General features: G+C 36.0%; 3 protein-coding genes across 3 annotated transcripts in view; 2 read left to right on the top strand and 1 right to left on the bottom strand.

The window, feature by feature from the left end:
• The first annotated feature begins 1,929 nt into the window (after positions 1 to 1,929).
• zgc:172145 (uncharacterized protein LOC559095 homolog) lies at positions 1,930 to 6,163 on the top strand. The gene is made up of 3 exons (XM_035665036.1): positions 1,930 to 2,260; positions 2,996 to 3,142; positions 4,606 to 6,163. Exons 1-3 carry the CDS (start codon positions 2,093 to 2,095, stop codon positions 4,894 to 4,896), a joined length of 606 nt encoding a protein of 201 aa, XP_035520929.1. The 5' UTR covers positions 1,930 to 2,092; the 3' UTR covers positions 4,897 to 6,163.
• Positions 6,164 to 7,503: 1,340 nt separating this feature from the next.
• Positions 7,504 to 11,194, top strand: myod1 (myogenic differentiation 1). The gene is made up of 3 exons (XM_035664747.1): positions 7,504 to 8,373; positions 9,238 to 9,316; positions 10,120 to 11,194. Exons 1-3 carry the CDS (start codon positions 7,777 to 7,779, stop codon positions 10,344 to 10,346), a joined length of 903 nt encoding a protein of 300 aa, XP_035520640.1. The 5' UTR covers positions 7,504 to 7,776; the 3' UTR covers positions 10,347 to 11,194.
• A 2,315-nt stretch (positions 11,195 to 13,509) lies between these two features.
• The window catches only part of tnnt3a (troponin T type 3a (skeletal, fast)), a 12,319-nt gene continuing 3,962 nt past the window's right edge, over positions 13,510 to 21,866 (bottom strand). The window contains exons 6-14 of the mRNA XM_035664597.1: positions 21,214 to 21,231; positions 21,019 to 21,089; positions 20,796 to 20,912; positions 19,578 to 19,655; positions 19,022 to 19,135; positions 18,347 to 18,459; positions 18,170 to 18,260; positions 17,385 to 17,425; positions 13,510 to 13,825 (exon numbers count right to left, since the gene is read on the bottom strand). Of these exons, the coding sequence (XP_035520490.1) occupies positions 13,789 to 13,825; positions 17,385 to 17,425; positions 18,170 to 18,260; positions 18,347 to 18,459; positions 19,022 to 19,135; positions 19,578 to 19,655; positions 20,796 to 20,912; positions 21,019 to 21,089; positions 21,214 to 21,231 (680 nt within the window). The 3' untranslated portion in view covers positions 13,510 to 13,788. The remainder of the gene's footprint in view (positions 13,826 to 17,384; positions 17,426 to 18,169; positions 18,261 to 18,346; positions 18,460 to 19,021; positions 19,136 to 19,577; positions 19,656 to 20,795; positions 20,913 to 21,018; positions 21,090 to 21,213; positions 21,232 to 21,866) is intronic.

The raw sequence follows: 21,866 nt of genomic DNA, 5'->3' as shown, positions 1-21,866 counted from the left end.
CTTTGGGCTTCTATTGGACCTTTGTTGGACCTCTGTCAGTCCTCTATCGGATTCGGATTGGAGTGATAAAATTAACTATCTGTCCTCTGTTGGAGCTCTGTTGGTCCTCTGGCTGTGCAGCATCACCTGTTGGAAGCGGACCGACCTCATGCAGTGAGCCTGTAATCTGTTCAGTTCTGTTCAGTCCAGTAATTACTGAAGTGTCTGTGGTCCGGGNNGGGGGGGGGTTCGTGTCAAGGGTCCTGTTGACCCTGGAGGTGCTCCAGGATGAGAACTGGCCTTTCTTCCCTCCTGGACCAGCTGACCCCCTGGAGAGCAGCCAGCCCCTCGCGTCACTCATCCTGCCCCGAGCAGCCAAACTGTAACCGGAGAGGAGGAAGAACCTGGGACTCAACTCTGAACCAGGAGGGACGGTCAGCTGATCAGTGACCTATGATCCGTATCACAATATCAATGATCAGTTAACTGGTCGGTTGAACATCGGGTCATTATTGGTTCTTGAAGCTGATTAATTTAATATTATATTAGAATCAGAAAATGTATTAAAATTATAATATAAGTTGATTTTAAATGTGGTTTAATATCATTAAATAAATGATCTGCTTTTAACATCCATATCAGAATTCTTAAATTAATGTTATTTAATTTCCTCGTCTACTTTAAATCAAACTTGACTTGGAAATCAACTTTATTGATTGATAAATAAGCCTCCGCAGTATCAGAAATGTATCTTACTGATTAACTTCCTGTATAAATCGTTATAAATTGTTGTTTTCCAATAATAAAACACAAGAAATCAGAATATTTGAGTATAGATGGAAGAAGAAAATGATTATTTTTCCCAAAGATCAAAGATTGACCTCTGACCTCAACTATAGGCCTATATAATGTTGTACATGTAACTAAGTACATTAAAGTACATTTACTGTGTTTAAAGCTCCAGTGTTTAACCATTGAGGAGGAAAATTATTGGGCCCAACGAGAAATTAATATAATATTAATGTTTTCATTATAATCACCTGAGGAGACTTTTTACTGCACAATATCTACTCTTCCTCCACCACTGAGCTTTATTGACGTCTCACCACTGTTGGGCGGTAACTCAATACTAGTAATAATATTACAGTATTACTTTAACCAGTAACTAGTAGTGTAACTAATTATCTAAAAAAATCCAGTAATAATACAGTTACTCCCCAAAAAGTTGATTTTAATCGTCGTTAGTCTGACTTTTGGGGACTCAATTACCAATTTTTTGAGGAGTAGCAGAAAAGTAATGTAACTAGAAGTGTAACTAATTACTCTTGGTAATAAATAAAGTACACTGTAAGAAAATATACATCATATCTACTTAATAAAATTAAATCAACAGATTACAATCAATATTATTAACACAATATAACTACGTTTGGTATTGAGTTCATATAAATTCATATTAATTTCATAGAAATGATATATAATTGAGTATATTCACCTACATTTATAGGTGTATTTTACATTTTTTATTCAATTTGGCGACAAACAAAAGTGTGAATGAAACTCTTTATTACCAAATCTTAAAACAAACATTTTAAATTGATATTTACTTAAATAATCAAAGGACACAATTATATTGAATATATTTAACCTAATAAATTAATTAAATGCCCACAGAATCATTTATTAAGTGTAATAAAGTTACTTTTGATTAGAGTCATTAGGATGTGAGATGATCCCTCAGAGCTCTTTATGAGGCTCATTGTGATAAAATAATAATTATAAATATCAAATATATAAGTGGCTCATAATGTTTAAAAACTGATGATTTACATAACATAACATAATGAAGTAAATAAGACTTTAAGTGCACTGACTCCATCCATAGACCTCAGTCTGTGTGCACTCATATGATTATAATCCTGTTATATAACTTCTGCTGTTTGCGTGGCTGCAGCTCGGAGCTCAAAACGCACCGGATGAACTTGAGCAGCTGACCGGGAAACAGTTGATCCGTGCGGGCTAAATTTATCCAGTGTTGACGGTCCGGAGGAGGAAGAAGACGCAGTTTATTCTAAAGAAGCAGTCAGAGTGGATCAGTGACCGGGCGGTGATCATGACTGAGCCCGCAGGGAAGAGGTTAAAGAGCGGCCTGCCGCTGTGCACCGCGCACCGGAGCTCCGCGGGCAGCCGGGCCAGACACAACCTGCAGGCCGCCGTGGAGGAGGCTCTGTGCGGGGTGAGCAGCCTGCTGTGGGACGGAGCGTACCGCCTGCAGGCTCTGGTAGGTCAATAATCACAGAGAGGACTTTAACAAGGATGAGTAACTAATACTCAACTACTTTACTCGAGTATTTCTGCAGCTTTATACTTCTACTCCACTACATCTGTCTGACAGCTTTAGTTACTTGTTATTTTCAGATTACAGCAGTAATATTAAACATAAACATTAATAAAGCAGAAATATTAAACTTAAAGTATGAAAAGTTTCATACTTAAAGGACATTTAGCTTATAATACTTGTAATGGAGTATTTGTGAAAGATCTGAATACTTTTAACATCACTTACAACCATAGAAACTCTTATCTGAGAATATGTTAGAATATAAAATATAATAAACATTTTAATATTGTGTGATTTTACTAAACAAACAATCATATAAAGGAAAGTACATTATATGCTGTTTTCAGGTTCTACAGTTTGTTTTTCCCCTTTTATTATGTTATTTTTTATATATTGTTTAGATCACATCAATAAAAGATCATTATTTTTTTTTGTAAAAACTTTAGACTATTTCAAGAATATTTACCAATTTTCTGTACTAAAGAAATACATTCAAAATTATTAGCGAACAAAATGTTAATATTTTGTATATTTATTTATTTAAATCCGCATTATAAAAAAAAAAAACACAAAATAAAGTCATGCATACAGACAGACTTCATAAAAGACAACCTTAATGATTGTTATAATATATGTAATATAAATAATATAAAGGTAATGTTTTCCTTCCTGCAGGCCAGTGTGTTTGAGCGGGACGACGTCGCTCTGCCCCGCGTCGCCTCTTTCTTCCACCAGGAGGCGCTGAAGCAGGAGGAGGAGGCCGAGGCCATGCTGGGGTATCTGGCTGAGAGAGGGGGCAACTACTGCGGCAGGGACATCCAGGTACCAACTGTACTTTTAACCAACGTTGTTTAATACCTTTTTCACTGTTTTGTTTTTATTCTCTTCGTTTTTTATGTTAAAAACGTTGTTTTACTTTAATGTAACAAATATAAATATATTTATCAGTTTTTGAGTTGGGAAATAATAATATAAAGTAGCCTTATCACAAAAAATTGAGTTTAAGCAACTTTATTTAATGTAAATTAGATGTAAATGTAACGTAAAAGTCCATTTTAATCATTTAATCATACTCTACATTAAATAATTATAAAACATTCAAGCAAATATGTTAACATTTAATCATTTATATAACAAATTCTTCTTATTATCACTGACTTCCTGCACCAAAATCACAATTGTATTTATTTTAATGTGTCTAATAACAGTTATATAATAATAGACTTTAAAATTAACATGTTTTATGAGTAAAATCTGACTCCAGCTGTCAGATAATGTAGTTATATAAGTATTAGTATTTCAGTCTAACACACAGCAGCAGTCAGTCAGAGGTCAGGTTCACTAGCATTAGTTGCCCAGAGACACTTCAGCAGGGTTTGGTGGAGGGGGGGTGGAGGGTTGCTGGATCCTCGTGGGTCCCGGGGGGGTTCGGGCGATCCGCTATGATTTGTGGACCCATTTTGAAACAGAATTTATGATCCGAACTTTATCTGTGAGACAGAGAAGCTTCAGTCTCGTTTTACTGCGCGATCCTTCACTTTGTCAGAGCAGGTGTCTTCGTCTGTGTTTCTCATCTCTCTTTGGAACGAAGCTCTTCATTTGGGCCCGGCGTTTGGGGTAGGATGGAGGGATGGCGGGGGGCTCGAGGGGACGGTTAAAACCCCTGGAGACCTGCCCCCCAGCTCTGGCCTAAAGCTGGTCAGGGTGTACATTTCCCCCCCCCCTCTACCCGCCATGAGTTCCGGAAAATTGGCGAGATTAATGCTGCGGCAGAGGGACAGCGGCGCTGATGGCGTTTCCAGATGGCCAGTGCCAACGGCGGCAGTGGCGTTGGCGCGTCACAGCGTGGCCTCCGACCGCCGGCCCCCGGTTTATGAGTCGTGTAAAATCGTTTCAGGACTGAGGCCCGAGTCCAGTCAGCAGCAGTTTGGGACACCTCGTTATCCGTCTCTCAAGTGCCGCCAAACCTCGACGAGATTCCTGCGCGGCTTCCTGGGTGATTTTTATTGTTTGTAGGAAAGTTATAAAGTAAACAAAGTGCCCCGCATCCAACACGGAGACTAAATAACATCAACACGTCACGGAGAAAGAAACTTAATCTCCCAAACGCTTCTACAAAAGTGGGTCAGATGAGTTGGAGTGAAGTTAAAGTTACACATGAAATGGAAAGTACAGCGGCACAAGATTTCAGGATCTTGTGTTACAGATATTTATTTGTTTACATTCAAACTAAACACTAAATCACCCAAACGGCTACCGTGCCGACGTGTCCTTTAATATTTCAGAAGCCGGGTTGCGAGGCGGTCTGCGCGCTGTTGCCGGCTCTGGAGCTGCTGCTGCTCCAGCTGAAGGAGGAGGTCGGCGTCCTGGTGGAGCTGAACCAGCTGGCTCGCACCAACGGCGACCCGCACACCGCCAGCGTCGTGAAGAGCCACTTCCTGACGCCGCGGGTGGACCGCCTCAAACTGCTGGGAGACCTGCTTACCAACGCCCGGCGGGTGGGCTGCACCAGCGACCACACGGGGGGGTTCGGGGAGTACCTCCTCAACGAGCTGCAGGAGGAGCTCACCAGATGATCAATCAGTCTGGATCAATACGATTGGAAATGTCTGAGAACAAAAGTTAAATTTGCTTTGTGAAAGATATAAATATTATTTTCTCCAAAGAACCAGGGTGCATTTTGGGAAATTTTCTCGTTAGCCACCTCCCCCTTCCTCCCGTACAGAGATCTGTCGAGGTCATATGTAGCCTAGCTTAGCACAAAAAGACTAGAAGAAGTAACTTCACTCCGTCAAAAGAGAGAAATACTTTCCAGGGTGTGTTTAGCCTAGCTTAGCACAAACACTGAAAGCAGAGGGAAACTGCTAGCCTAATAAAATGCACCTTAAACAACCCTAAAGCTCTTGAACGTTCTCCGTTAAAGTATGTTTTATGATTATATTAGTGAATAATAATCAGTTTTTGATAAACGGGAAATTCAACCTATCGAGGAGGTCTCGGCTGCAGGCTATTTAGCCTAGCTTAGCACAAATACTGAGCCAAGCTCCATGAAAAGAACAGAAGCACCTTTAAACAAACTGTTCTTCAGTTTAAGCTTTAATCTAACATTCAAAGCAGCTAGCTAACTAGCAAAGTGCCTCCTATCATTCTTGTTGTTTATTTTATTGTTTGTGTGTTTAAATAGTAAATTAAAGAAACAGAAGGTGACGTCATCCTGGGTGTGTTTAGCCTAGCTTAGCACAAAGACTGCACCAAAAGAAAAAGAAAATCCAACCTAACGTCTCCAAAGCTCTGATTTACATTTGGTATCTTGTTAGCTTACAAACCCTAAACTCTACTTTAATGAGAATTAGATCTGTTTTTTTTGTATTAAAATTATATTTTTCTGAACATATTTTTCTACAAAACTGAGCCAGTGTAAATTTTGATTATCACGAATATATAAACTTACCAAAGAAGTGCTAATGTTCAATAACCAGTTATATAGAAACTATATAAACTAAATAAATTAAAAACGATGTTTATTTGACACGTTGAGACGTTGTACGTGTGCTGCTACGCTTTGTCTTCTGTTTGTTAACTCGTGTATACAAACATATGAGTGTGATTTCATTTTTATCATTTATTCACCGCGTGTTCAGTATTTAATCTTATATTCTTGTTTTGTGACTTTTATTGTGACAGTCTCACTACGGAGGCCACGAGGTGTTTGACAGTTGTACGTTTATTTTCAGATGTTTGTTGTTATTGGTTTGGGTTTGTTGTGTATTATGTAATAAAGTTTACTTTGTTTCAAATGTTTATAAAGTCCAGAAATAATAAAAATAAAGTTAAAGAACCGTTTTATGGCAGTTTTTTCCAGTGTCAGTCCTCGGTTTCATATTTAAAAGGAGTTTTTGACCATTTAAATTACAGGTAAATTTACATTTGTACAGCAACGACAACAACATTTATTTAATATTAGTAAAAACACAAACATTAGCAGCTTGTATTCAGTTGTTGTCGAGGGTTATGTCTTGTATTAAAAGACCTGTCAGTCATTTTTGGAGTGATAATCCTTTGAGTAGAGGGTTTGAATATTTCCTCAAACACTTGAAGCATCCACAGAGTCCAGCTTCTAACCATCTGTCACTTTAGACTGGCAGAGGTCGATCAGTTAGTCCACAGCCTGTGAGACTAAACTCAGCAGCACAGCAGCAGTTGGTGCAGTATCTGCTCTGCGGCGCCCTCCAGCTGCAGCTCACGTGTACTGCAGCGACATCAAACTGCTGCATGTTTTAAGGGGAAATTAATAATCTAATGTTTCTGGATGCAGTCGGTGCAGCTGTGGGCGGAGGTCAGTGACTCTCCCTCCATAAATAAGTTGTTCTGATAATAATCTAATTCTGAGTTCACAGTTTGATGCAGTAAACCCTTTAAAAATGGTGTTCGGCTCAGTAAAGACCTGAAAAGTGAGTTTTTTAATGCTAATTTAACTCTTAATGAGCAGAAGCGAGGAGGTCAGAGGTCAGAGGTCACAGCTGTACACAAAAGTGCATCTTTTGAATTTTCATTTTTTTTACCCAAACTTGACTTATTTTATAATATTCTAGCTGCTGAACTTGAATTAAACAGAACTCAAGCTTTTATTTTTTAGTGTTTTCTTGCTTTTATTTTGAAAATTCTACTTTTTTTAGCACAAAAATTATACTTTTGAGCTTTTTTCCTCTTTAATTAAAGTTCAAATAAATTGGAAATGGTGTTTCCTTGTACTTTTATATTTATAGTTTTACTTCATTCTTGTTAGGTTGATTTATTATTCTAATATAATAAGTTAATTTAACTCAAAAATGAGTTTGTTTTACTTTAAATCTGTTCCAACAAGTGTTTGTGAGTTAAAATAACTTATTGCATTTAATGACTTACATTCATTTTAGTTTTTGTTTCGTTTTAAATCTTTATTGTTTTACATTTATTGAATAAAGTTGAGAAAAAAACAAACCTTTGACAGCAGTAAATATGAATCCGGCCTCATGATCACATTTTAATTATATTTTAACAGAATAATAAGAATAATAATAAAGTTAAAATCTGTTCTTATGTCTTTACAGTATTTATGATTTAACTGCCCCACATGTGTGCGACCCCCCCCCGCTGTTACTGCTCTGTTAGGGGTAATTGAACACTAATCACCGTGAAGTTGTAAACCCCTCCCCGCTGCCTCCTGATTGGTCGAGCCTCAGAGGACGTCACCTCCCTGACCCCGCCCCCCTGGGGGTGTCCCAGGTATAAGATGCTCCAGGTCAACAGCTGAGAGGACAGAACAGGACTCTACATTCCCCCGAAAACTCTCCAACCTGCTCCCGAGTTCCTCCTCTTCCTCCTCTTCCTCCCTCTTCTTCTTCCCTGTAAAAACTTGTGTGTCTCACTGGATTTTAGTTTCTTCTTCTTCTGTGGTGTTTATTTGGGACTGAAGCATGGAGCTGTCGGATATCTCTTTCCCGATTCCCGCCGCGGATGATTTCTATGACGACCCCTGCTTCAACACCAGCGACATGCACTTCTTCGAGGACCTGGACCCGCGGCTGGTCCATGTGGGTCTCCTGAAGCCGGACGACTCCTCCTCTTCGGTGTCACCCTCCCCTTCCTCCTCCTCCTCCTCCTCCTCGCCCTCATCCCTGCTGCACCTCCATCACCACCACGCCGAGGCGGAGGACGACGAGCACGTCCGCGCCCCCAGCGGGCACCACCAGGCGGGCCGCTGCCTGCTGTGGGCCTGCAAGGCCTGCAAGAGGAAGACCACCAACGCGGACCGGAGGAAGGCGGCCACCCTACGGGAGCGCAGGAGGCTCAGTAAGGTCAACGACGCCTTCGAGACCCTGAAGCGGTGCACGTCGGCCAACCCGAACCAGAGGTTGCCCAAAGTGGAGATCCTGCGCAACGCCATCAGCTACATCGAGTCCCTGCAGGCGCTGCTGCGCGGCGGGCAGGACGACGGCTTCTACCCGGTGCTGGAGCACTACAGCGGGGACTCCGACGCCTCCAGCCCCCGCTCCAACTGCTCAGACGGGATGGTGAGTTCAGACCGTCCGCTGCGTCTCCGGTGCGTCTCCGGTGCGTCTTTACGCACAGACGAACTGGAGGGTTTTTTCTATTCAATTTCATTTTCAAAGTCATTTTCGTTGAGTTTAATTTATTGTTTATGTGTTTATATCTTCTATTTATTAGATTCAGTGCGTTGATCTCTTGTTTAAAGATGTTTTCTAGTTTAAATCTGGATTTAAATCTGGACAGTTTCCACGAAGCGCAGGAAACTTTAATAAAGTTTTGGCTCAAATTTATAATTTTCTCGTTTTATTTTCGCGGTTTAACTTCAGTGTTTTTGTGTTTAAACTATATTGAAGTTTCTGAACTTCAGTCTGTGATTATTATTTAGTGTCGGAACGAAACAAGTTCAAGTTTTTTTTTTTAATCAGTATTTGTCCCATAATCAGATTTATTAGTGATTAATGTTTATAATTAATCAGTTCTGTGATCAATAAATAATTATATAAAACAAAAATGTTTTGTTTTTAAAATAAATGACATTAAATAAGTAAAAATGGTTGAAAAGAGGAAAAAAACATGAAAAAGTTCAACGAACTGAAATAAATTCACCAACATTTAGTTCTGTAATAATTTAATTTTCCTTTCAAAATTTCAGGAAAAATGTCCTGAAAGATTTTATTTAAATAAAATAAACTATAAAAAACGTTCAGTTGTAAATGAACAATTTATTTTTCTACAGTTTCATTTATTTCATCCGTTTGAGTTTTTGTGTTATTCTAATTTAAACCTTCCGGACGTTGCTGCCACATCCAGTCTTCAGATTCTCTGTTATATTATTGATTATTATTCGATCGATCTGATCTGTAAACTGATGCTTTGTGTCTCTGCAGGACTTTAACGGACCGACCTGTCAGTCCAACCGGAGAGGAAGTTACGACAGCAGCTCTTATTTCTCCGAGACTCCAAAAGGTGAGAAACCAGCGCGGACATTACCGGATATTACCGGATATTAACGGCTAATTGGGCCGCTAATGAGGATAATTAATGACTTTATTCACCTGGTTGTAAAACAAATACAGTCAGGAGGAGACTGAGGCAATAAAACAGTAAAATTAAATCTATTAAACTCACTTTTGTTAAATATAAACAGGAGATTTTGTATTTTAACTTATAGTAACTTATTTAGTTAGAATAATGTTGAATTATTGGCAAAGAAAAAAAGTGGATTTTACTTTATTTTTAACTTATTTTTCTATTAATAGTAAAACTTAAAATTTTACTGAGATATATTTTCAGTTAATTCCAGAGATGAAATTATTTATATTTTATTTACAATAAATCCAGTTGTTAATTAAAAACATCAACTCAGAGACATTTTGTTCTAAACAGGAAAATTATTATAGAAAATATAGTTAATTAGTGTGATCATACAAATTCATAATATTTTATCTTTTATTACAGAACAAAACTTTGTTTCTGTAATTTATTTTCCTGTTTAGACAAAAAGTTTTTGACTCGTTTTTATTGCAAATAAAACATCATTTTATTTTCTCATTAATCAGTTTTTATTTATATATTTCTTAAAGCAGCATAAAGGATCAATATTTATATGAATGATAGTTAATAATATAATTATAGTTAATTGAACTATACTTGAACTCAGTGTTAATTATTGTTTTATCTCCTCTGTTTTAAATATATTATAGTATTAAATATTAAAAGTATTTTATTAATTATTTTAACTAATTATATTTCTGTTTTGTCTCCTTCAGGCGGTCTGAAGAGCGACCGGAGCTCGTTGGTCTCCAGTCTCGATTGTCTCTCCAGCATCGTGGAGCGAATCTCCACCGACAACAGCAGCCTGCTGCCGGCTGCCGACGGCTCCCCGCCGACGGACCCGGCGGGCGAGGCGGTGGCGGCAGCGGCGGCCCCGGGTCCCGTCCAGATCCCCTCCTCGACCACCAGCCAGGACCCAAACCTGATCTACCAAGTCCTATAGACCCCCCCCTCACTCACAACCTGGGACTTACCATCCTGTCACACAACAGATCCACAAGAGCTGGAAATGTACGGAAGCTCGTTCATGCCACAAAAACATCTCCACAAACTTACTTACTGGCTTTTTACTGAGCTTTCAGCCACTTTACACGTGGTCTTCATCACCGGGTGGAGTTTAATGTTTTATATCAAATTTTATAGATTTTATAGTTTCTAAATGGAAACTCCACGTGTTGATGAAGACCGTCAGATACAGTCGAAAGCTCTGGAAACGAGCTACAATGTGGGCCTCGAGATTTTATTTTTTAACAAGAATTTTAATTCAGTCTTAATTTAAAAGCTGTAAAATAAGGAATGTAAATAATAATTGTTTAATAAATTACACGACACTAATTTCTTAAAATAACATTTTTTCATGTTACAGAAAAATGTATTAAAGACGGAAAAAAATAGCAAATTAAAGTCCTAATTTTGGTCTTTTTAATTAATTAAAATTAGATTTTATCATTCCAACATTTACACACATTTAATTTACTTTCCTGGCATGAACAACCTTCCGTATTTGACCCCCAGATTCCCTTTTTGTTGCTGTTAAAAAAAAAGTTAATATTAGATGTAGATAAAAAAAAAAACACTTGAATGCTGGGAAATGTAGTTTTTTTCTTTTTGCAACATTTTTAAAAACAGGTTTACTGACAAATAGAGTTCAGTTCTTGCTGTATTTTTTTTTATTTTAAGTTATGAAAGAAATATTTTAAGGCTCAGCTGAGTCGTTCAGATGGATTTTTCTTCCTCTCGGTTTCTATTTGATGAAGGACGGAGGCCAAAATATACCAAAAAAAAAACAAACAAACATCCATTTACATTCCTCCACGTTCGTCCATCTGAAGTCCTAAAATCCCCGGCTGATCGATTCCCTCAGGAAACACAGATCAATAATCCTGTGATATTTCAGAACGATTTAAGTGATAAACAAACAACCACAGACACAAATAACTAAATGTTGGACCATTTTTCTGTTTCTGTACATATTCTGTAAATAAGAGCCGATTTGTTCCAACTGAAAGTATTGATTATGTATTTAATGTTTCCGTCTGTATGTGCTTTTGTTTGTTGTGAAAATGTTAAACTTTATATTTATACATCTGAAAACTGAGTGACAGTTTATTAAATAAATGAATCTGCTTATTTATACAAAAAAAACTCTGACTCTGAATTTGTATTTATTTTTTATTTATATATTATTATTATTATTATTATTATTATTATTATTATTATTATTATTATTACCACCTGAGAACGTATTATTAATTTTATGTTATTATTCAGGGTAATGAAAATAGTTAATTTTAGTTAACATTCGACATTTAGCAACTTTATAGGCTTTATAACTACTACATTTATTTATTATTATTATTATATTATTATTATTATTATTATTATTATTATTATTATTATTATTATCATCATCATTATCATCATTACTACTACTACTACTACCTACTACAAAAATCTTAATAAAACTTAAAAATAAATCATGAATTGTGAAATGATCTTCTGAATTCTTTTTATTTTCATTCTCTAATTTTTAATAATAATAATAATAATAATAATAATAATAATAATAATTCACAAACATTTATTTTATAATAAATAATAAACATTTAACCCATCGACTGACATTTTCTAATTCAACAGAGCAGCAGCGCCACTGTGTGGTTGCTCTGAAGAACTGCAGGTATTTCTGCTCTATTTATTTCTCATTCTTACAATAAATTAGAATATATTCACATATAATCCTGAATATTTAACAACCTTGAGTTTTTAAAATGCACAAACTAACTGTTTGAGTTTTATGTATTTTAAAAAGACCAAACGAGGTTCCGGCATCACAAATTAGCTATAAGCTATATATAGGCTATAAATGATGTATTTGTTTGTTTATACTACAAACAAACAACACATACAAATGTTTACTTGAGCGTCCACGTTGTAGATTTGTCTGCCGCTGCAGGGCCGGACCTACAGGGGTGGCAACTGCATTTTCACTAATATGAACAAAACCAGTGTTTCTGTGACGCAACAAAATGTCTGAGAAAAGAGAGAATGATGGTGGAACAACTTGATTCAGTAGCAAAGATAAAGTATACAGTTAATAATAAACTTGATCTGATTTTAACTCCACAAACTTTCTAGTTTAAGTTAAGTAAATACAGGAAGCATCAAGTTTCCATCATAGTCCGGTTAAATCTTTGTGTCTGAAACATCTAAAATGTCTTCTTAATCTTTAAAGCTTTATATCTGATATCAACTGAAATCATCTCATCAACCAACAAACCGATAAGAACTTCTTTAGTTTCTATGGCACTGACCTCTGCAGGCTTTATAGACCTCTGTCCGCGCAAACACAGCTGTTCACAATCTACAACCACCTGTTTCCTGTTTCTCTCAATCAGGTGGTGAAAATATTTAGGAAGGTTATTTGGTTCAAAAAAAGACATCTAATAAATAATAATGACTTATTGATCAGTCCATGAAACAAGAGCTTTCTGATCAGATTTTAAAACCGAATTTAAAGCTCCAAAAAGCCCCCAAAACGATGAATCAATACACCAAATGATTAATTGATCCAGTAGTTCCACTAACATACTGTGCATGCTTTCTGGTTGTAAACATTTATATGTATAAGTAACTGTGTTTATATAGTTTTATTTTAATTTAATTTACTTAAATATATGAAAGTCCATTTATGCCAAGAGAAGAAGAAAAAAGTAGTGAGTCAAAATGATAAAATACTAATTCAACAATTAAAATTGAATTCTATAATTGACTCTATAAGTTGAACGTATGCGATATTAAGTAATAACCTCTGAGGTAGAAAATCAGTATGTTAAAAGTCAGAATATTTTAATTTAAATATTTGTATATATTCACTGTAACCTGGTGTCGTAAAATGACAAATTAACCTCAATACTTTGAATAATTTAAAGCTGTTTGGATGAAATAAAGAAATGTGCAGAGCCTCCGTATCCTGCTGACTACACCGTTAAAGGTTCAATTCAACTCTGCGGTTAGAAAACAGTGTTGAACAAACGACTTTAAAATTACACGGCTAAAAATACTGAACTTTATTGATTTTCTGAATAACAACAGATCTACAGACATGGCTTGAAGAGTCACACTTTATTTACAAAAATACCGAGAACCAAACAGTGGAGGGCGAGGAAGCATGACGGCGAACAAGTTTTAATAGTTTCTTTTTTTTAATTCCTATTGAACAGCAGCTAAAGGCTCCTGGTATCAGGACGTATGTTGATAAAGTTAACCTCAGCATTACTGGCGCCTTCTGAGCTACGACCTTCGCCACCGTGTGCGTTGTTTCATCAGGCGTGTGTCCGAGACGATCGCAGTTTGGTTTCTGAGCAGAGGCGCGGCGAGCCCGTCTACTTTCTGCGGCGAGCGGCGGCTCCCTTCTTGCTGCTGTAATGCGAAAAAACACACAAACAATACAGAAAAACGCGTCAGAAAACTTCTTACAATGTTCGTTCAGTTGCCAAAACTCAAAGTAATGATTATTGATTATTCAGTTTTCTGTCTTGTTACATTTAACATTTGTTTTCTTGGAAACGTCAAATTTTAGGTTACTTTTATCTCCGAATTTTGCTAACGAAATGCTAATTAACACAGAAAACAACCTAAACTATAACTGGTTCTGCCTCCTATTTAAATATTTTACATTACCAATATTAAAAATAATCACTTGATTATTCATTTTCCTGAGTTGTTTTTGTTTTCTTTGAAAATGAATCTGATTGGCTACACCTACAACTTTGCAAATGAAATGCTAATTAACACAGAAAGCAGCTAACACTAAAATTAATTCTGCCTCTTGTTTTCAATATTTTTTATTGCCACATTTCAACATAATGGCTATTAATTCTTCAGTATTGTCTCATGTAACAGTTGTTTTTGTTTTGTTTGTATATTTATCTGATCGTACTAAACATTTCGCTAGCTAAAGTAGCTATTCTTGTCCTCTTCACCAAATCTTTAGCATTTCCTCGAAATTTTAAAAGTAACTGAACAATTAAGGTTTGTACAGTTTTAATAATTAAATAAATGTGAAAATGGAGGCAGTTGATTAGCATGTGTGCTAAATCCCTTCAGAAAATAAATAAAATATATAAATAAATTATTGCCAAAACTCAATATAATGACTATTATTTCATCAGTTTTCTGTCTTGTTGCATATAACAGTTGTTTTTGTTTTGTTTGTATCTTAATGTGATCGTTCGAAACCTTTGGCTAGCTAACGTAGCTACTGACCGCTCTTGTCCTCTTTACCAAATCTTTAGCATTTCTGTTACTGAACGATTAATGAAACAAACTATAGCTATAAGCTATAGAAAACTGGAGATAATGTCTTTTATTAAACTGCTTATATTCGAAAATAATCCAGAGAAAATAATAATAAACTAAACTACATAAATATCTAATTTCATAAAGTACATTTCTTGTGAGAAACTTCATGCAAAATGCCCCAAAAAATGCAAAATTTCGAACCAACAACGTCTCTGAACGTGTTGAAGTTCCTGTTCAATCACAAACTCATGCATCACTTACCTCCACTGACTGAATCATATAGTCCCACTAACGTACTGATACCTTACAGGTGTAAAGGAGCTCGCACACAATGAAGTAAACTGGTCAGTATGAAGAGGAAAGACCTGAACCTTCACACCGAACAAGGATGCCCTATTTTACGTCATAATTATATTTTTCAACATTCTCCGGGTTGGGTCTGCAGCTCAGTGGTACAATAATGTAAATATTCATCCTTTTTCAGAGGACAGCAGGAGGCTCCTCACATACTGACACCAATATGTTTACATTTAATATGAAATGTAATATCTGGTGTTACATTAATGAGACACAAAAACCCACCAGGGGTCACGAAGTAGAAAAAAATGTAGAAATCTGTGCGCACAGATTTGTTAAACCAAACCAGTTGTTTACGATCTTCGCTCGGTTTAACAAAACCGTTTGTACGAAATTCCACAATTATTTTCTCACAATATGAACATGACAGAGCCTCCGTAAAGAAGGACGAAAGCAGCAGCTTGCTTTTTTTTTATTACTAACGTGTGGGCGGCAGATTAATTAAAAAAAAATGTCTCCAACGTAAATAACTCGATTTTCAGGCATTTAAAGTCGAGTTTTCTACATTAGCTGGTTAACTAGCCTGCCGTGTAAACGAAAAGTATTTTTTCTTTCAGTGATTAAAATTTCAACCTGTTAAATTTAATATTTCCGTTATAATAAGAAAACAAACTGATGACAAAATGCTGCTTTCGTGTATTTTTGGTGACATGTTTGACCCGTGAGGTCGTCCTCTGCCTTCATGTTGACCTCCAGAAAGGTCGGTGTTTGGACCTAAACACTTACTGATGATGTTAATTTGTTTATTATGGAAGACCATTACCGCCAATGTGACAAAGATTTTCTCCAAAAAATGAGAAACTTTCTCCAAAAAATGAGAAACTTTCTCCACAAAATGAGAAACTTTCTCAAAATAATGACAAACTTTCTCAAAATACTGACGTATTATCTCAGAATAAGTTTCAAGCTGAACCTTCTTGCACAACAATGGATTGATGCTTAAAATACAAATATTTCCTTTTTTTTGTCTAATTCTGTATAGCATGTGCTGTCTAATGGGTCTTATTTCTGTGTTTTGTATTATCTCTGCTTACAAATAATAAAATTTGTTTAAAAAAAAATATATATTTTGATAAACTTTCTCATTATTACGACTTACAGAATCCTTTTTGTTTTCGTCACATTGGCATAAAAGGGCTTCTATAGTTTATGGCTTTTTTGTCTCAACAAATTGACAAAAAAAAAATAAAAACTGATAAAAATATACGAAGAAAATGTTGAGATTTGAGTGAAAAAGTTTAAAAGTACAAACATTAAACTGATCTTCTGTCTCTACTAAGCAGCTGTTTTTCTGCCATAAACTGACATAAACTGTCCTGAATGGTTACGACAGTCAATGTCTGCGGGGTGGGAGCGGGGGGATTCACGCAGTGTCAGTGAACGCACCAGCGACGGTACTTACTGCTTCTGTAACTCATCAATTCGGTTCCTGTACGTGAGCACCTGGAAAACGACACAGCAGCAGCTTTAACACAGATTTACCTCTGAGAAGGACGGACTTCCCTCTGCTCTCCTGGACACGATCCACGGGCTGAGGCATCATGGGAAACCAACATACGGTGCGATCAGCGTTCACCTTTAACCGATTTTAACTTACTGTTTTTATAATGTTCAAGTCCTGAAATAAGACTTTAATTCTAAGAAATTATAGGAGAAGAAAGGTGATAATCTGATCGTTGGCCGTCGTGGTTTCCCATAATAAAGAAATGTTTTAAAGTTTAGAGAGATTTGGCTTCAGTTCGGCTCTGAAACCTCTAAAACTCAAACTTACCTGAGAGGATGAGGAGGAGCTCCACCTTCGTTAATCAATGAACTTAAAGTTTGTCCCAAAGATGACATCACCGATCGATAAACGCGTTGAAACCATTAGACCACTGCAGAGCATTGATTGTAACTGCCTCATTCAGTTTAACTAATGTACGGAAGCTCAGAAGTGTCAATGTTAAAATAAATATCATTATAACAGAACTTTTTACAGAATAAAACAAATACTGATATTCAAAAAGAGAAAATGTTAATTTCTTTTTTTGTTTTATTAATTTTAATAAAATACTTGCTGAGCTCTATGAACTAACTAACGTTTTTTTTTTAATTATGTTTAAAAATAAAAGTAAATTCAACTGTTCAACAGCAGATGTCACTTTTGGAAACAAACTCTTAGTTTCTCTTTCACTTTGTTTTTGTTTTTGTTTTTGGTGGTGCGTCGCCTCCTCTCTCGGCCAGCGGGGGGGCGCTCTGCTGTCTCTGACCTCCCATCATGCTAACATGCAGCTAGCCTGAAGCTACCGGGCACAAACACCCCCTGCTGAGCTCTACTTACAATTTACTGAGCTCCTCAACTCTCTTACGCAGGGTTGTAACCTAGAGAAGGAAATCAAAGAGCACATCTGGGGTTCAAATCGGGGACGTTCGCTCTCACGTCAGGAACGCCAGCGAACACACAGCAGCTCGTACAGGTGGAGAAAGGTGAGTTAAATGTCGTACGGAAGTTTTAAAATGTGCAGAAATCAGAGCGTACGTACCGGAGACGAAGCTGTGGATGAATGTGTGCATTTAGAGCCGTGTATCGCTCACTTTTATAGACTTTTATTTTGAAGAAATATAATTTAAAAAATTAAAAAATAAATGTTTTTCTATAAAATTCAGCAAAAGAAGCCAAAGTTGTTAAATGTTAAATGTTGGAAGTAAAAGCAGATTTTAAAACAGATTGAAACAATCTGATAAAAACAAAAAAATACAAGTTATAAATCAGAAAATTATGTTTTTGGTTTGTACAAAATAAGTTCCGACACCCGGCTCTAAATGTACTGTTTATAAACATTAACAAAAAGGAGTTTTAATTCAATTATTAATAAAATCTGATTTATAAACGTATATAACTTCCAAACTCCTTCTTAATTTTGTGCTTTAATTAAAAAAAACTACCATAAAAAGTTAATTTAAATGTTATTTTGAGTAGCATTCATCAAACACACAATACATTTATTAACCATAAATGTATAAATTATAACATGAAATAACCTCCTGTTGTCCTGTAATATCTGTACATATATATATAGTATATAATATTAAAATGAATGTATAACATTAAAGATGGTTCCTCACCTCGTACTTCTGCCTCTTCAGTCTCTCCATGTGGTCGAACTTCTCAGACTCCAGCTGAGTCATCCACTCATGCAGCTCGTTGATCTTGTCCCTGCGACCATAAAACACGATAAACAAACGTTTAGTCGACTCGCCGACGGAGGAGTGGAGGAGGTTAAAATGTGGAGGGAGTCGTACTTCAGCTTGTCTTCGTTCAGGTGGTCGATGTTCAGCTGCTTGCGTCTGGCGGCCAGAATCTTCTTCTTCTTCTCTCTCTCAGTTTCTTTCTTTCCTCCTCTCTTCTGGTCGGCCTGGAGGTTAATCAGACGAAGGTTAACATCCATGCTGAGACTGATCGACTAACTTCAGGAACTTTTACTTGTAATGGAGTATTTCTACTTTTACTAAAGTTAAGGGATCTGTGTACTTTTCTGAGTAAAACAAATAAAAATACTGTAACAAACCTTAAAATGTTTATTATAATATTGTATATATGTTTATATTTATATACTGTAAGTTATATTCTGTTTACTTATATTTATATGGAAGACCATTTCTGCCAATATTATCTCAAAATAATGACATATTATTTTAAAAATAATGACTTATTTAGTTTTTGGATCTCTAATGTTCAAAGTTAATAGTAACTAAAGCTAACAAAGTAATATAGTGCCGTAAAAAGTAGAATATTCACCATAAAGTCCAGGTATAAACACCTCAGAATGATACGTACAGTATTAAAGTGGTAGATTTACAGCCCTGTGACACAGATTACAAGCTAATCCTCCCGTAGGTATAACAGTATATCTATATAACTATATAACAGTTTAACTATATAACAGTTTAACTATATAATAACTGTGTGTTACTGACTCTCTGCAGGTGGCTGCTGTAGTTGGAGCCCATGTTGGACAGAGCCGACTTCTTCTTGGCCTCATCATCAGCCTTCTTCTTGATGTCGGCCTCCTCCCTGATCCGCCTCTCTTCCTGGTTCACACAAACAACAATAATAACGTGTGAATCAGGTTTACGTAATCTGAGGGGCTAAAATATTAATAATTACATTTTTCTGGGACAATTTAGTAAATTTTTTAAGGATATTTGGTCATTTTAATAAATTTCCAGGTTATTTTCCCTGACTGAAAAAAAATCTCTAAATTTTCCAGGTTTTCCAGGAAGTGTGGGAACCCAGGAGTTACACAAACTGATGGATAAAGCAATAAACATTAAATAAATAAGGTTTTAAAATGACAATTAATGGCTAAATTAAAGAAATACAAAGAATGAAACCGCGAATACAGAAATAAATACAACATGTTGACCCACACTAAACAAAATAAGACTTAAAAATCAGGACTTGTAGAGACTTTTTTAATAAATAAAGTACTTTTAATTGGTTGAACTGTTGGATAAAGATCAAACCACAAACCTCACGTCTGGCCTGGCGCTCTTTCTCCTTCTCGGCACGAACCCTCTGCTGCTCGGCCCTCTCGGCACGACGCTTCTCCTGCAGGAGTCAAACAATCAGCCTCTTAATTAATTAATTAATTAATGACCTGAATGTTCAGTTTAAAGCGTCAAGCAAAGGATAAACTAATATATTTAATATCCTTAGTGGTAGTTAACTTAATTAATGCTTATATAATTAACATTATTTACCATTCTATACTCATTTATCATTATTTTTTAAGATTTTTCCTTACAATTTATATATTTATCCTTAATCCTTAATTACATAATTTATTTCATTTACTTTTTGAGTATAACTTTTATTAAATCCGATCTTTATTCCTGTAAAATAGATTCTGTTGTATTTTATTGTCATTTTTATGTTTGTGTTCTAGTTTTAAATCTACTTTATTTAACTTTTACTGCCTCCTGTCTCATTATCTGGTCTGTGACGCACTTTGAACGACACTAAACTGTATGAAAGGTGCTACAGAAGTAAAGATTGATTGATTGATAAGTATTCCTTACTCCTTCCATCCTAGGAACAATACTGTAGCTTGTAAGTGTTCATACTCTCCACTAATGCACTTTATTCTGCACCATTTAACCCACTAGAGGTCGCCAAAGGACTTCTTATTGATTTTAATGTGTGTAAAAAAACGTTAAACACACAGCCGGCCGATATCTGGAAGAAAAGTTAAATGTGGAGGAAACTAAACATCTGCTCTTATATTCTGACTTTATTGTCAAATTATAAGAGAAAGTGTGTAATTCTTGTCTAATTGTATATATTCTTTATATTCTAGATTTTTATGATATTTTCTTTCAATATATTTTTATTTGATTACATTTTATTATATTTTTGACACTTTTTCTGTGCACTACATTTCATAAAGGAACTTATCTTAATCAATAAAGTAACTTATCTTAATCAATAAAGGAATTTATCTTAATCTAACAATGGTCACATTAGTCTGTATGATTGTTAAAGATGATAAAAAAAATGCAAAATACAGACAGAAAATTGTATAAAAAGTTCTAAAAAACTGCAAAAAATTAATCTGAATCGTTCGTTTTACACAAACTTCCTGCAGTTACTGAATGTAATATGAAATATATATAAAATATGTCACTGAGTCGGTTTATTAAATTATATTAAATATGATTTTAAAGCCTCGGCGTGGCTGCAGAAACTCACAATCCTGTCCTTGAGGGCGATCAGCTCCTCTTCCTCCTTCTTCCTGCACTCAAAGTGAGCATCGATCAGCGCCTGCAGCTCAACCAGATCCTTGTTCTGACGTTTCTTCTGGATGTCCTGTAGATTTCCCCCACGAAAAGCATCAAAGAAAACACACTCAGAAACCACAATAACAACCTTGACGTTAACAGAAATCCTTTTAAATGTCGTCACTTCCGCTTACATCAAAGTCCACTTTCTCACCATCCGGGATTTTGGGCGCGCTGGGCCTGCAGGAGAGAGCGGGTTGGGGTCCTTTAGCGCTTTGATTCTGATTATAATGTTGTTTTTTAAATGTTTTTCAGCTCTTTTCAGCCACTCAGATCCATTAATATATATATTTATATATATTTAACCACAGGATGAAGGGAAACATTACTGAACTTTGGCTTCTCCTCTGCGGGTTAGGAGATGAAGAGGGGACAAGTACATGTCATTGGGTTAGAAACAAAGCAGATTATGTTGTTTCTCTCAGGCATTACATGGATTAAACTATTAGATTAATTAAATGGTTTAAAGTTTGGGGGGTTAGGACGACAGGTACAAATAAAACATCAGTTTCAGGAGATCTGAGAAACATCTGTGAGTGCAAATAAACTGAATTATTTTGCGTCTTTATTTGCCTAAAATGTTGTTTTTATGTGTTTTTTTCTTTTGTTTGTTTTTTTTTTGGCTTGACCCCAAAATCATTTTTTAACACAAGCAAGACAAAGTCATTCCCCGACACACACCCAACATTTCTTTCTTTTCCCAGAATCCCCGGCGGCGCCATGCCATGCAAGAGGACGGGTCACATAGCAAAGAGAGTATCGGTGGGGTCGCTGCGCAGTGAAGCACGTTGTTAGCGTCTCATATTCTTTCACCCTTTTTCTCCGCTAGCTAATTTTCACAAAAACTTTCAAATAAATATTTAATTTAGTCAGAATTTGAATTTCCAATCTTTCGGTGCCATTGGGCAGCGCTCCTAGATTTTGAAAGACAGACAAAATTTGTGACAGACATTTTGTGAACAGCAGGCGTCCCCCCTTCCCT

Source organism: Morone saxatilis, unplaced genomic scaffold (assembly GCF_004916995.1).
Source record: "Morone saxatilis isolate NCDOM2014 unplaced genomic scaffold, NCSU_SB_2.0 Contig2, whole genome shotgun sequence".
Taxonomy (NCBI): Eukaryota; Metazoa; Chordata; class Actinopteri; family Moronidae; genus Morone; species Morone saxatilis.
The sequence above is the reverse complement of the archived record's forward strand: the minus strand, read 5'-3'. Positions and strand labels throughout refer to the sequence as shown.

Excerpts from the sequence above, each read along its gene's own strand:
- zgc:172145 (XM_035665036.1), top strand. The coding sequence starts at position 2,093 with ATGACTGAGCCCGCAGGGAAGAGGTTAAAGAGCGGCCTGCCGCTGTGC. Across the intron at positions 2,261-2,995 it reads CGTACCGCCTGCAGGCTCTG|GCCAGTGTGTTTGAGCGGGA; the intron begins GTAGGTCAATAA and ends TCCTTCCTGCAG. Across the intron at positions 3,143-4,605 it reads ACTGCGGCAGGGACATCCAG|AAGCCGGGTTGCGAGGCGGT; the intron begins GTACCAACTGTA and ends TTAATATTTCAG.
- myod1 (XM_035664747.1), top strand. The coding sequence starts at position 7,777 with ATGGAGCTGTCGGATATCTCTTTCCCGATTCCCGCCGCGGATGATTTC. Across the intron at positions 8,374-9,237 it reads CCAACTGCTCAGACGGGATG|GACTTTAACGGACCGACCTG; the intron begins GTGAGTTCAGAC and ends GTGTCTCTGCAG. Across the intron at positions 9,317-10,119 it reads TTTCTCCGAGACTCCAAAAG|GCGGTCTGAAGAGCGACCGG; the intron begins GTGAGAAACCAG and ends TGTCTCCTTCAG.